Here is a 14,815-nt window from a genome sequence, read left to right on the forward strand (position 1 = left end):
GCAAGCTCTGTGAGAACATATTTCTCAATATTCTTATTCAGTATGGTATCCTAGGTCTAGCTAGAACAGTACCCAGAGCATAGAAGAGGCTCAGTGAACATGTGTTCAATGTGATAGTTGATCGGGGATTTTCAAACTATAGCTGCATCAAATTACCTAGAGGGTCTTATAGTACAGGCTCCACCCCAGAGCTGTGATTTGAGCTTGATTCAGTAGGTCTGAGGTGAGGTCTAATTATTTACATTACTGAAAATTTCCAGGTGATTCTGATGCTGCCAGTCCAGGAATCACACTGAGAACCACTAGAGTAAACCAATAAACAAACTGAGAGGACTAACAACTTCTCCATGTTGTTTTCATGAAAAAACTCCCTTTTTGATAATCTCAATTGATGCAGAAAAGGCATCTGAAAAAAAAATCAGTATCTTTTCAAGATCAAAACTGAACAAATTAGGTAGAGAAGGAATGTAATTCAATATAATGAAGGCCATGTATGACAAGCCCACAGCTAACATCATACTCGATAGTATGATGCTAAAAGCTATCAGCTTGTCAGCATTCCTTCAAGATCTGGAATAAGACAAAGGTACTTATTCTCACCATTTCTTTTCAACATAGTATTGGAAGTCTTAGCCAGCACCATTAACAATAAAAAGAATAAAAGGCATCCAGATCAGAAAGGAAGAAGTAAAACTGTCTCCATTTGCATATAATATGATTTTTTTTTTTACAGAAAACTCTGAAGACTCCAACAACAGCAACACAAAAAATCTGTTCAAACTGAAAAACAATTTCAGTAAAGTTGCAGGATATAAAATCAATATACAAAACTCACATGTATAAAAATGTGTTCCTAGGGCACCTGGCTGGCTCAGCAGGTTAAGGCCTCTGCCTTTGGCTCAGGTCATGATCTCAGGGTCCTAGGTTTGAGCCCCGCATCGGGCTCTCTGCTGGGCAGGGAGCCTGCTTCCTCCTCTCTCTCTGCCTGCCTGCCTCTCTGCCTACTTGTGATCTCTGTCTGTCAAATAAATAAATAAAATCTTAAAAAAAAAAAAAGTGTTCCCATATACAATGAATAATCTGAAAAAAATTGAGAAAACAATCCCACTCACAATAGCATCAAAAATAATAAAATATTTAGGAATAAATTCAACTATGGAGGTGGAAGATCTGTGTACTAAAACTAAAACACTGATAAAAGGAATTGAAGAATACATAAATAGATGGAAAGACATCCCATGTTCATGGATTAGAAGAATTAATAATGCTAAAATGTTCAAAATATCTAAAGTAACCTACAGATTTAGTAAAATCACTATCAAATTTTCAATAGCATTTTTCATAGAAATAAAAAAAAAATACTAAAATTCATATGAAACCACAAACAACTATGAATAGCCAAAGCAGTCTTAAGCAAGAAGAACAGAACTGTAGGTATTCCTGATTTATGTATTCAAACTGTATGGTACTGCATAAAAACAGACATATAGACCAATGGAATAAAAGAGAGAGCCCAGAAATAAATACATGCTTGAACAGTCAACTGATCTTCAACAAGAGTGCCAAGGCAACATAATGGGGAAAGAACAGTCTCTTCAAGTGGTGCTGGAAAAATTGGATGTTCACATGCAGAAAAATGAAAATGTATGCTAATTTCACACTGTATACAAAAATCAACTCTAAATGGATTAGACTTACACATAAACCTGAAACTATAAAACTACTAGAAGAAAGAACAGGGGGAAAAACTTCTTAACATTGGTCTAAGCAATGCTTTTTTTCTTTTTAATATGACCCCCACAGTACAGGCAACAAAAACAAACATATATAAGTAAGATTACATCTAACTAAAAGCTTCTATACAGTAAAGGAGACCACCAATAGAGTGAAGGGGCAACCTACAGAATGGGAGAAAATATTTGCAAATGTACATTTGGTTAATATCCAAGGTATAAAAGGAATTCAAACAATGTAATAGCAAAAAACCAAATAACCCAATTAAAAAAAAAAAAAAGGGACCTGAACAGACACTTCTCAAAAGAAGGCAAACAAATGGCCAATAAGCATATGAAAAAGGTGCTCAACATCACTAATTAGCAGGGAAATCCAAATCAAAACCATAATAAGATAGCACTTCACATCTGTTAGAATGATTATCACATTAAAAAAAAGAAAGAAAGAAAGAAACCCACAAGAAATAACATGTGTTGGCAAAGATGTGGAGAAAAGGGAACTCTAAAAAACTGTCACTGGACATGTAAACTGGTACAGCCTCTAAGGAAAACAATATGGCAGTTCCTCAAAACAATTATGAATAGAATTACCATATGACCCAGCAATCCCACTTCCTGGGTATATACCCAAAGGAAATGAAATCAGTATCTGAGAGAGATGTCTGCATCCCCCTATTCAATGCAGCACTATTCACAATAGCCAAGATACGGAGAAACCTCAGTGTCCTTTGATTGAGAAATGGATAAAGAAGATGTGGAGTATATACACAATCGCATATTATTTCAGCCTTAAAAAAGAAGGAAATTCTGCCATTTGTGACAACATGGATGAACCTGAAAGCCATTATGCTAAGTGACATAAGTCAAATGTAAAAATATAAATACTGCATAATCCCACTTATATGCCAATCAAAAAAAGTTGAACTTATAAAAGTAGATCTTAAGTGTTCTCACCAAACACACAAAAAATTAACTATGTGAGGTGATGGATGTGTCAGTTAATTCCATATGGCAGTCATTTCACAAAGTATACATATATCAAAACATCACATCATACACATTAAATATATACAATTTTTTATTTGTCAATTATATCTCAAAAGAACTGGAGAAAAGTTTCCTCTTACCTCCAAAAGCAACAATGGATACACATACTTGACATAGATTTTAGGTTCCTTTTTGGCCAGTACTTTTTTTTTATTGAGGGAAAATATACATGACATAAAATTTACCATCTCAACCATTTTTAAGGGTCCAATTCAGTGGCATTAAGTACAGTTACAATGCTATATAACCATCACCAGATTTTAGATTACTTAGTAAATCTTTTATGTAGATTTCTTTTTCTGAGTGTATTTGCCATGGTGATGTGAATATGTTCTGTTGACATTTGATTCAGAGTAACAGATAATAAATAATGAAGATACATATATATGTGTGTGTGTGTGTGTGTGTGTGTGTGTGTGTTTAAAAGACTAAATTTTGCAAACTTTCCAGAACTATTATTCAAGCTATATCTATATATTTTACCTCTTGTGCTTCGTGGGCTATTAACTGGTCCATTAACAGTCTCCGCCGTCTTTTCTCCCTTTGCTCTCTTGCAAAAGCATCTTCCTCAAGGCGCTTTTGGATTTTTTTAATATAGTCATCATCTGAATAAGTGTTTAACAAATCAGTAGTTGTCTGGCCTGCTGTATCTGCAGAAGTCTTGGAGGCACTAAGGATAATAGTTATTATTTAGATTTTAAAAAAACAATGCAGTTACATGCCCCTACTTTTGACTGACTATGGAGGAAGACCTCAGGAAAAGGCTCCCTTGCATGCTCTATGAAATTCCAGTAACTTTCTGAGTGCTTAGACCAGTGGCCTGGCTCTTATTGGGAGCTTGGCAGCTAAAAAATGACTTGCTCATCATACCACACTGGCAAACACAAGACTGACCTAGCCTCTTGCCCAAGTCCTGAAGACCCAAGTAAGAAGACCTGCTTTGGTTCCTGTCCTACCTCATGTCCAAAATTAAAGAATCAGGAAGAACCTGGTGGTGTTACCAACAGAAAGCAAATATGCTCAATTTAATGGGACAATGGTGGCTTAATACGAGAACTTACAAGTTCATTCAAAAGTTACCTTTAGAAGTAAAAGATACATTTTTATGTATATAAGGATCAAATAATCAATTCTCATCTGCATACCTCCTTACAAAATAAACAGGATACAATAGTACAATGGTAAAAGATATATCTTGTTACCTGCCAATAAATGTTTTAATATTACAAATATTTTTTCATGTTACAAGTTCTTAATGTATTTAGTATAAAATACAACTTACTACCTTATTCAAAAACCAAGGGCACATTAATATGGTATAAAGGAACTAAATTGTCCTTAATTTCAGTACAGATCTAAGTATTCTTAGAAAGCACAGTTAATTCATATTTAATGAAGTAACAATTGCATGTCTATAGATCATATTGTATTACAGTTCATTTTTTGTATATTTGCTGCTCCTAGATGAACTCTGAGCTCATGAGAAAAGTATCCTATTATACTCCTCTCTGTCCTGGTGCATCATAGTTCTGACAAATAGCTGATGTCTGCTCAATTTCAAATGATATGTTACAAATTTTGATACAGAGTAATTTTTTAAAAAAATTCACACAGAGAAATTGTTTATTTTATCAACTGGGGCTCAACATTTAGCTGTATTCTGTCACTAAGAGTCTTTGAGCAGAAACTGTGTAGCTACCAAAGCCTCAGTAAGATCAAATACAGAATTTAACTCTATTTATTAAGAATTAGTACAATTAAAAAAAAGAAAAAGAAGAATTAGTACAATTAAGTACTTAAGAAAATTATGTGGCCTAACTTTTTAGATCATCCTTTAAAATTACTATGTTTTTTCTCAAAAGTTTTTTAAAGATTTTTTTAATTTATTTGACAGAGAGAGCGAGCGAGCGAGCACAGGTAGGCAGAGTGGCAGGCAGAGGGAGAGGAAGAAGCCGGCTATCCACTAAGCAGGATGTGGGGCTCGATCCCAGGACCCCGGGGGTCATGACCTGAGCCTAAGGCAGGCGCTTAACCCACTAATGCTACCCAGGCATCCCTCAAATGTGCTGTTTAAAATAATTAACTTTGGATTGTACATGGTTTAATATACTTAACGTGGTTTAATATACATAACATGTTGTTACTCCTTTATTTATCAGTCTGTGCTCCACCCATCCATCTGCTGTCTCACTCCAATTAAGGTCTGAAGAAAGCTACATGATATTTACTTGAATAAATATTCGTTTTCCTAGATGTGGGTTTCTTGAGGGCAATAATTACGTTTTCTCTATATCTGTTTGTCAGGCCTCCACAGAGTTAATATTTGGGTGTGTCTGAATTACTAGTAATTGAAACCTTGACCAAATTTGTATATATTTAAAAAATAATTGCTAGGAAGGGTCTAAAGTAAATCTATGGATTCAAGTGTCAAATTATAGCAGGCGACAACCTCAGCTTAAAAAAAAAAAGTAGCAGCTAGCATTTATTTATTATTTGTGTTAGAAAATAAAGACAAAGTACATGTGGGGGAAAAGCAGCCATGGGAGCTCTTGCATTGCTCTCACTGAGACAATGTTTCCTTCTTCCACAAAAGAAGAAAGATGTACTTTGTGGTGACATCCCTGAGGAACTGTTTCAGGAGCAGCCTGTGAAAGGGGCAGGGGCAGAAATTGTTCTTTATGGTCGACTTATGAGATTTTAGTGCTTTCTGGAATCAAATAGTGTGAAGTTTTTGAAAGAGCCCAGAAGATGCTTGATTCTAAGCTAAATTCTAAATTCTAGATTCTAAGCTAAAAATTCAGAATGAATGCAGTGATTGATAAAGGACTTAACAAAGGCCCTTACTATACCATAACTTTTGTTTTCCTCAAAAGTTTGCTTTAGACCAGTGCTTCCCAACATTCTTTATCTGGGGCTATCAGAGAAAATGCTTTTTGTGCAGTATTCTGAGAGGGATTTGGAGTCCCAGGTGAAGCTTCACAATCCCTGGTGACTGGTCCAGGGAGTCTGGCTGCCCTAGGCCCTACCCTACTACCCTAAGAATTGAAGTGAGGATGTCTATAGTTCATGGCCCTCCAGTGCTAAATCTCTTGCAAGACCAAGTGGAGGCTTCTGCTGAGAAAGGATCTGTGATAGACACTGCCATTTCCTGCCCCTTTTCCACAAAACAGAGCCCCAGGTTTATTCAGGAAAACAGTGTACCCAGCCCAAGCCTACATTTCTCAGCCTCCCATTCTGCTAAGTGTGGCCATGTGACCAAATTCTGGCCAATAAAATGTAAACACAAATGTAAACTGGGACTTGTGGGAAGGTTCTTAAAAGGAGCTATTTCAGCTATTTTAGATAACTACTTTTTCCCTATCTTCCTTCCTTATATCTCAAACATGGGCCAAATGGCCAGAGCCCCAGGAGCCATCTTGTACTGTGAATATGAATGAATGTACAAAAACCACAACAGAACAGGGGAGCTAAAGGAAAGCCTCAGTCCTTGGTGAGTTTGGAGCTCCAACAGATTCCCTGAGCTGTTTACATTCTGGTTTCTATTACAGGAGAGAAGTAAACCTTTATTTAATTTAACCTGCTCTTGTTTGGGGTTTCTAAAGCTAATTGATAGAGAGACTTAGGTTCAAGATGGGTTGGCAAAGCCAATAGCCATAAGCAGGGTGAAAGTTTGAGCTGTATTGCACAGGATGATCTTTAAAATATTTAACAACTGAGGGCACCTGGGTGGCTCAGTGGGTTAAACCTTGCCTTCTGCTCAGATCGTGACTTCGGCTTCAGGTAATGACTTCGGCTTTAGGGTCCTGGTATCGAGCCCCGCATTAGGCTCTCTGCTTGGTGGGGAGCCTGCTTCTCCCTCTCTCTCTGCCTGACTCTGCCTACTTGTGATCTCTCTCTCTCTGTCAAATAAATTAAAAAACAAAACAAAACAAAACAAAAACAAAAACAAAAAAAAGTTAAAAAAAAAAACAAATTTAACAACTGACATGGCAAAGACACTAATCAGTCAAAATGAGTGCTGGTGCAGGAATTACAGGCCACTGCTATGTTTGGTGTTAATGCTGGTTGCTAAATTGCATGGAAATTGAGGGGTTCCAGGAAAGGGATAGACCACAGAGCAAGAGAGAATACTATTCACCTAAAGTAACAAAAGTATTTCAATATTTTAAGATGGTTGCTCTGGTAGATACCATCTACTTATCACTCCAGAGTGCATGGCAGGTGAGATGAGTGGAAGAAGAGTTGGAAGAAATCCAGTGGTTTCCTGGCCCAGGCGGGGATGAGGATAGTGGGGTTTGGGTGGTGGCTACTAGGTGGGTAGGCTTGGATTGTGTTTTCTTTAGCCCGGGGCAGCACTGGTAAATGGCAGTGGGAATCAGAATAGGGCATCAAAAGTTTTTGCAGAGGGTAGAAGAAAATATAATGTATGTATTCTTCACTTTCCTTTATTTTCCTTCCACACCTGATTTCCTCACCACTTCTTCTTTTTCTTATTTCTCCTCATTTGACTCTGTTTCTTTCCCTCAGAAATATTAATATGGAACTGATTTATATAATTTGTGTCAGCTTTTCTTCTTTAACAGAAATTAGTTCACATTCCATAAAATGTAAGTGAGCAGAATTTGGAAAGTTCCCATTTAAAAATGTGGAAGAATTCAAGTTGCTCCCACATATGCAGACCCTACTCAATTATCTTCTCTGAGTCAGTGACCCCTAATAGGAAAGAAAAGAGAGAGGATCTTTATCTTTAGGCAAATGAAGCCCATTAACCAGGCATTTTTTGAAATAAACTCACAGAGCTGACCATTTCAGTGACAGTTACACTCATTCTACAGTTTTTTTATTGCTGGTCCCTATGCTAAATGCTGAGCATGCAACATGAAAGAAACCAATGAGCATCTAATAAAGGCTTTATGACAAAGTTAAATTAGTGGTAACTTGAAACAATTTTTATAAATGCTCAAAAATTGTGTTAACTTAGGACAGTAAGCATAGCATAGAAAAATAAAATAACTTCCCAACTCATAATAGTCCTCCTGGTCTTTACAAAAGTTGCTCACGATCAATCAACCTGAATTTTAGCTCATTTACTTTCTTTCACGTATTCTCTTAATGAAGCTTCTACAAAGTAAAAAGATCTTTGGAGCAGCTATTCCCCATAAACTATTTTTGAGTATTTAAACGCTACAGGTAGAACAGAAAGCAGTTCTGTGATTGTTAAAGTAATTCACATCTCACCTTTCTTTGGCCTGGAGATCCTTTTTTATTAAGGCTTCAAACTTCTTAATCTCATTAGCCACATCCTTTAAAGAAAATTCGTTATCAGTTTTCCATCTCTAAAAGCCACTGAAAATCTTCATTTACTGTGTTCACTTTACAAATTTCCAAGGTTGTATTCACTACTATTTCAGGCTAATTAGGAGGTAAGGTATAAAAAGCTGCATTATAGAATACTTTTATAATTCTGGTTCATTATTTTTAGATTAGGCTAAATATAACTAAAAGAGTGTGAAAGCTGGGGGCGCCTGGGTGGCTCATTGGGTTAAAGCCTCTGCCTTCAGCTCGGGTCATGATCTCAGGGTCCTGGGATCAAGCCCCGCATCGGGCTCTCTGCTCTGCGGGGAGCCTGCTTCCTCCTCTCTCTCTGCCTGCCTCTCTGCCTACTTGTGATTTCTCTCTGTCAAATAAATAAAATCTTAAAAAAAAAAAAAAAGAGTGTGAAAGCTGCCTTCTCTGAATCATTCCACTCACAGTTCTAGCTCTGAGAGTGCAACAAAGGCCATTTAATGAGAATGGAAATTATCAAAGAGTCTCAGGCCATGAATTTTTGTTTGCAATTCTTTTAAAGAAGAATAAGCATTTGGGGGGGGATATAAATACTTCTTCAAAAATTATTATCTTGCATGTCTTAAACATTTCTTGTGCAACCTTATTTATACTATTAATTTGCTCTCTGAATATTAGTTTAGCTCATCCTTCATCTACTGTAAATCCTTATTAATAAACTTTAACCATCTGAGAGAAATATAAGAATTAAATACTTTTCTAAAATTTGGATCTGAAAAAAAAACCTCTATGAGTAATTTTCTTTAGAATACAAGTACAGGATATTTTTTAAATATTAAAAAATACAGAAATGTGGATTAACATAAAATGTATTGGATTTAGATATCAGAGAGACCCGTCAATCTCTGCTTTACTATCCTCAGTACCAGAGTGAAACATGGCAGCTTTCTTAGTCTCAGTTTCCTTATTTAGAAATTGGGGGAGTAATACCCTACTTAGAGAGTTATTTACAAATGAAAGATAATGTAAAGTTGCCAACCCACAGGCTGACATATAGCAAATCCTCAATAAATGGTAGCTGTTATCCTTTTCCTTAGGTCCCAGGAGAGAATATCATCAAATAAAGACTGGAGCAGTATGCAATGTAGGCTGCAGGAATTAGTATCAAAATGTAGTATTGCTCCACTATGAAATAGAAGCAGATGGTATCCTACTGGAATGACTGACAGCTGGTATGGTCTAATAAAATACCACTAGTGTAGGTATCTTAAATTTACACATACTGATAGCAAGCAAACCACTTAACATTTCTGGTACTCATAGAAAAATAGTGCAGCATGGTGAGAAGGAACTGAGTAAAACATATAGTAGGAATGGCATATGTACGGTATGTGTACCTTGACTGACACCTCTGTACCCATGGTGATTGTGACCCATCACAGCAGCACCATTCTAGAATATTTTTGTAGTGACCACAGAATCCTCAACACAGGAGTCCAGATTGGTACTGTCATTTAACATGAGCTACATTCTCTCATTCTGAACAAATAACAGTATAATATGGATTAGATATGCACACAGTGAAGAGGTTTTGAATGAGAAGGAACAACGCCACCAATAATTTGAAAAGGAACTAAGAAGTTGGGGGCAATCTCTATGTTTTAGAGAAAGATCTTTCTTTCATTAAGATTAACACAACACCCAATTAAAGGATTATCACTTACCTCTGCCTCTTTTTTCTTTTTCATCATTTTTTGGGCCTCAAGTGCTCTCAAAGTACGATTTGATGCAGGTTTAGGAATCTGTATGATAGCTGCTTGGATTTTGGCCATTATTTCATTTTGTCGTCTTCTGTTCAAGCGTTGCTAAATATCCATAGATGTTTAGTTATTCCACTCATCAGAAAAACAGGCTATGTTACACACTCACAGGTACACATATATACATTTCTCAGAACTCAGCAATTTACCAATGGAGTGGGTGTCACAAACATGTAATGTTAGAAAGCAGGTATCAATATGACTCATTTAGAAAAGTATGATATTAAAACACAATTGGGAGGGGGGCACCTGGGTGGCTCAGTCTGTTAAGCATCTGTCTTCAGCTCTGGTCATGATCCCAGGATCTTGGGATTGAGCCCCACGTGGGGCATTCTGCTCAGTGGGGAGCCTGCTTCTCCCTATCTGCCTGCCAGCTGCTCCCCTGGTTGTGCTCTCTCTCTCTCTCTCTCTTTGTGTCAAATAAATAAATAAATACATCTTAAAAACACACACACACACATGATTTTGGAATCCTCAGATTATGCCTATTAGATGTGTGCATCTTCATTCTAGGTGATGGCACTGAAAGAATAATAAAGGTGCCTCAGATACAAAGAAGAATATCATTCTTTCCCAATTCTACCTTCTGACCTACCCAATAATGTAAAGAGAAAATTCTGTCTCTAAAGATGACTTGAAGAGAAAATTCCATCTGGGAGATGGTCTTTAGGAGGTCTTCTGGGGAATCCAGGAGATATGACAAACTTCCCCCAAACTCAGTCACAGCTAAACAATGAACTCAGAGGCTACTTCAAATACTGAATTAAATACTGAATTATGTGATACCATTATTAGATCATCTCTTCTCTACCTGGGAGTATTTATTTTAAGTAGAACACAAGCATAAATGAAAGCAAAAAAAGAAATCGTGAAAATCAGACAAAATATTTTAAAGATTAGATGATTTATGAAGTAACATGTAAACCTAATCATGATTTTACTAAGTATTATATTAGAGTTAATAAGATCATTTTTTCCTATATCCAAAGAAACTTTAACCACTAAAAAGTCAAAAATTATAAATAACTTGGGGCGCCTGGGTGGCTCAGTGGTTTAAGCCTCTGCCTTCGGCTCAGGTCATGATCCCAGGGTCCTGGGGTCGAGCCCCGCATCGGGCTCTCTGCTCAGTAGGGAGCCTGCTTCCTCCTCTCTCTCTGCCTGCCTCTCTGCCTACTTGTGATCTCTATCTGTCAAATAAATAAATAAAAATCTAAAAAAAAAAAAAAAAAATTATAAATAACTTAAAATTTTTCTTCATTTTACTTTCCAAAATATAACTTTTCATATCGTTGTAATATGTTGATCTTTCCTTCTCAAGAAAACCAGGAAGGCATAGGCTCTCCCTATTTGCTCCCTGCAATTTTTTTTTTTTTTTTGTTATATGTGAGAGAGAGAACACAAGCTGGGGGCTGGGGAGAAGGAAAGAGGAACAGAGAGAGAGGGAGAGAATGTTAAGTAGACTGCAGGCCCAGCACGGAACCCACTGTGGGGCTTGAGCTCATGACCCTGAGATCATGACCTGAGCTGAAATCAAGAGTCAGATGTTTGACTAAGCCACCCAGGTGCCCCTGCTTCCTATCATTTTTAACATAATTTATTTAATATTTAATGGTTTCATATTTCCTTTTTCCCAACTTTCTTTGGACTCTTTCTGCATTACACTTAGCACATCAAAGTCAGATGGGCTGGTTCCTTAAAAATTAAGAGTCCCAGCACTTGGTCTTTACTTAAACACTGCTTTAGGAGTGCCTTGTTGCCTTGCCATGCAATGCAAGAGGGGAAGCACAGCGCTTTATCTACTCTCTGGCAAGTAATGAGATCATAAGATCCTCCAGAATTTGTCTCTCATCTTTCCCTCCCCTCTGCACAGGGGGCTGACTATATTCAGGATGTGTCCATTTCTTATCATTTTAAATATATGAATTTAAAAAGTGATTTGTAGTGCAAGGAGAAGAACTATAATTCTTTTGCCCGTAGTTTACACATTCCATATACATAGTCACCTGAAATTCTCTTGAAAATCTTTAATGATTCCTCACACCATCATGTTCTCATGTACTTAAAGGCATAGGAGATCATTAAAGGTTTTCAGAGAAATTTGAGAAGCAGTGAGGAGTTAGTTAAAGCAAGAAGGACCAGAAAGAAGGCAATAGATGTTTAAGGGGTTTGGAAAAGAAAGCAAGCAGGATATCACCTCAAACTACAAGGACGAGAGAAATGAGGCAGGACAGAAAGACCAAGGGATTGCAAAAGAGGGAACTCAGAGGGGGAATGCCCACTCTACATCCCTTAGCGGGGGCAACCATCATAAGCCTTCACTGGAGTGGTTAGTTGCAAACCCCTACCGCTGACCTATGTGAAGCATTAATTTCTACCAGACAACCTAAAAAGAGATCAAGTTGTCCTGCCACTCCAGAGAATGGCAGTTCTAGTTCCTGGTCACAAGGAGAGGTGAGGGCAGGAGTGGGAATGGAACAAAGGGGAGAGTAAGGTAGAGAAAGGTGAGAGCAGGGTGGAGCATGAGTCAAAGTAACACACAACTTATGCTACATTAATGCTTATGCAATGTGTACTATAGGCATAAATTCCAAACAGTCTCTATGCTCTAATGAATTTCTGGAAAAATCATACTATAAAACCTTTTCAATATTAAAAGGTCTTTGTTCTTCCTTGAGCTTTTGAAATTTTTCAAGTTTCTCAAAATGCATGTGGACAAGATCTTCTTTCATGTGTTTATATTTTTCTTGAAACCTGTGTGTAACCCGCATCAGATTGAAATCAGTTTGACGTGGTATCAGGTTTCTAAGTCCCTAAACGGAGAAAGCAGTTCAAAGGATTTCATTATTAGAAAATGAAAAGTATATTGTCATTAAAAGCACACATAAAATTTGTCTTCAAAATAAAATTTCTATGAATTACTCTTGTTGATGGTTAAAATAAATTCAAGCTCCATACTAGTCACTCAGATCTTTAATTTACATGAAAACAATAAAAACATGTTTGAATTCTTTCTTATAAAATAGTTTCAAATATATTTCTATATTTTTTGCTCTGAGTTTAATTTTTATTTTTTTCTGAGTTTAATTTTTAATGAATGGCATTTGAATTCTTAGAAAAGTACATTTTCGGGCGCCTGGGTGGCTCAGTGGGTTGAGCCGCTGCCTTCGGCTCAGGTCATGATCTCAGGATCCTGGGATCGAGTCCCGCATCGGGCTCTCTGCTCAGCAGGGAGCCTGCTTCCCTCTCTCTCTCTCTCTCTGCCTGCCTCTCCATCTACTTGTGATCTCTCTCTGTCAAATAAATAAATAAAATCTTTAAAAAAAAAAAAAAAAGAAAAGTACATTTTCATAAAAATAATTTCATAAAACCAATTCAACATATAAGAGATAATATGAGAGCCAGATTCTTTCCATAACTTAAGCTACTTCCTAGTAAAAAGTGAACAAACATTAAAACTTCCAGGCCATTGGAAATGAGAGTCTAAGATTGTAAGAAAATGAACCTCAAAGATGATTATAAAATGGGGAACAGAGTAATAGGGCTAATGGAATTAAGTAAAACTTTTATAACCAAAAGTAATCTCCTTAAAAGCTGAAGACTTATTAAAGTTTTTTTTCAAATGGAACTGTTGCTCAAACCATTTTTGGTCCTTGTCTTCTAAAGCCACCTAAGCAGATATGGGCACTTACTCAGAAGATCTCTTAAGGACCTTTCAGCTGACTTTAAGCCCTTACTCACCTTCCTGCTTTTTTCATTATTAAAAATGGCCTGGCCTCCATCTCCACAGAGGCAACAAAAGTGTAAAGTCCCTGAACATCCTACTTCTCTACTTCAACATATGTCTATATCTTATCTTATATCTTTATTATCCCTCCCTTACCCAGGAAATACCCTCTGAGATATAACATAGCCCACGGTTAAGTGTGTGGCTCTAGAGTCACTCTGCCTAGGTTTGTTGCAACTTTATCACTTATTTGCTGCATTAAGTTGAGCAAGTTACTTAACTCCTCTGCTCCTTAGTTTCATCATCTGTAAAGTGGGAATAATAAAAGATAGGTATCTTATAAGGCTATTGTGAAGATCAAAGGACATAATATATATATATATATATACCTGGAACCAGGCTTTGCATCTCGCTCTGCACAATCAATAAATTTTAGTCAGTACTATAATTATGTAAGACACCTGCATTTTCTTCTACCTGCTTTCAGAGAAAAAGGCATGTCTAGTTCTTTCTTAAGATACCTCCTCCTCCACCTGGACCATCAGCTGCATCCTCCTTTCTTTCCCAGAGGACCTTGGCTCCTACACCAGTCATCTCCTGCCCCTGGTTCTTTTTCTCAACGGGCCAGCTGTCCCACTTTCTATGCCCATAAAGGAAACAAATAACGGCACACTGCTCGTGCGCTTCTCTCCTGCAGCCACTGTTCACTTCTCTTCTCTTTCACCTCCACATTCCTTGAATGAACAGTCTATGCTCCCATCTGCCTCATCTCAATTTACTCTTCAACTCTCAACATTCCACACTACTCCACTGAAATATTTTTCTCTCCCAAGAATGGAAGCTCTAAACGGGTGGGGACTTTTCTTGTGTTGATTGTAGTGCAATTGCCTGACATAAAATAGGAGCCCAATTAATATTGTTCAACGAATGAATGATGGACTCTGGGAGGTCACCATGGCCAACATTAAACACAATGGTTTCTTGTTGGCCTCAACTACACAACTCTTACAGCTTTTGTTCCTGTTGACTGTTTTACACTTCGCAAATAATTTTCTCATATATTGTTTCCTTAAAATTATATATATATTAAAAAAAAAAAAGCCTAACTCTGAAGCGGGTAAAGATACTCAATCTTATTTCAGCTGCTGGGAAAATGGAGGTTAAGAGTATTCCAGGGATTGGCCCAAAGTTACTCAGCTTTGCAA

The 14,815-nt window shown here is 37.1% G+C and overlaps 1 protein-coding gene across 1 annotated transcript in view; it reads right to left on the reverse strand.

Moving 5' to 3' along the window:
* Positions 1-14,815, reverse strand: part of LOC111141169 (sperm flagellar 2) — a 178,375-nt gene that overhangs the window by 131,515 nt on the left and 32,045 nt on the right. Inside the window, exons 4-7 of the mRNA XM_022493539.1 lie at positions 12,526-12,696; positions 9,791-9,931; positions 8,019-8,083; positions 3,264-3,450 (exon numbers count right to left, since the gene is read on the reverse strand). Of these exons, the coding sequence (XP_022349247.1) occupies positions 3,264-3,450; positions 8,019-8,083; positions 9,791-9,931; positions 12,526-12,696 (564 nt within the window). The remainder of the gene's footprint in view (positions 1-3,263; positions 3,451-8,018; positions 8,084-9,790; positions 9,932-12,525; positions 12,697-14,815) is intronic.

The sequence above is a fragment of the Enhydra lutris genome, unplaced genomic scaffold, assembly GCF_002288905.1.
Source record: "Enhydra lutris kenyoni isolate GAN:26980312 unplaced genomic scaffold, ASM228890v2 scaffoldscaffold5, whole genome shotgun sequence".
In the NCBI taxonomy this organism is placed as follows: Eukaryota; Metazoa; Chordata; class Mammalia; order Carnivora; family Mustelidae; genus Enhydra; species Enhydra lutris.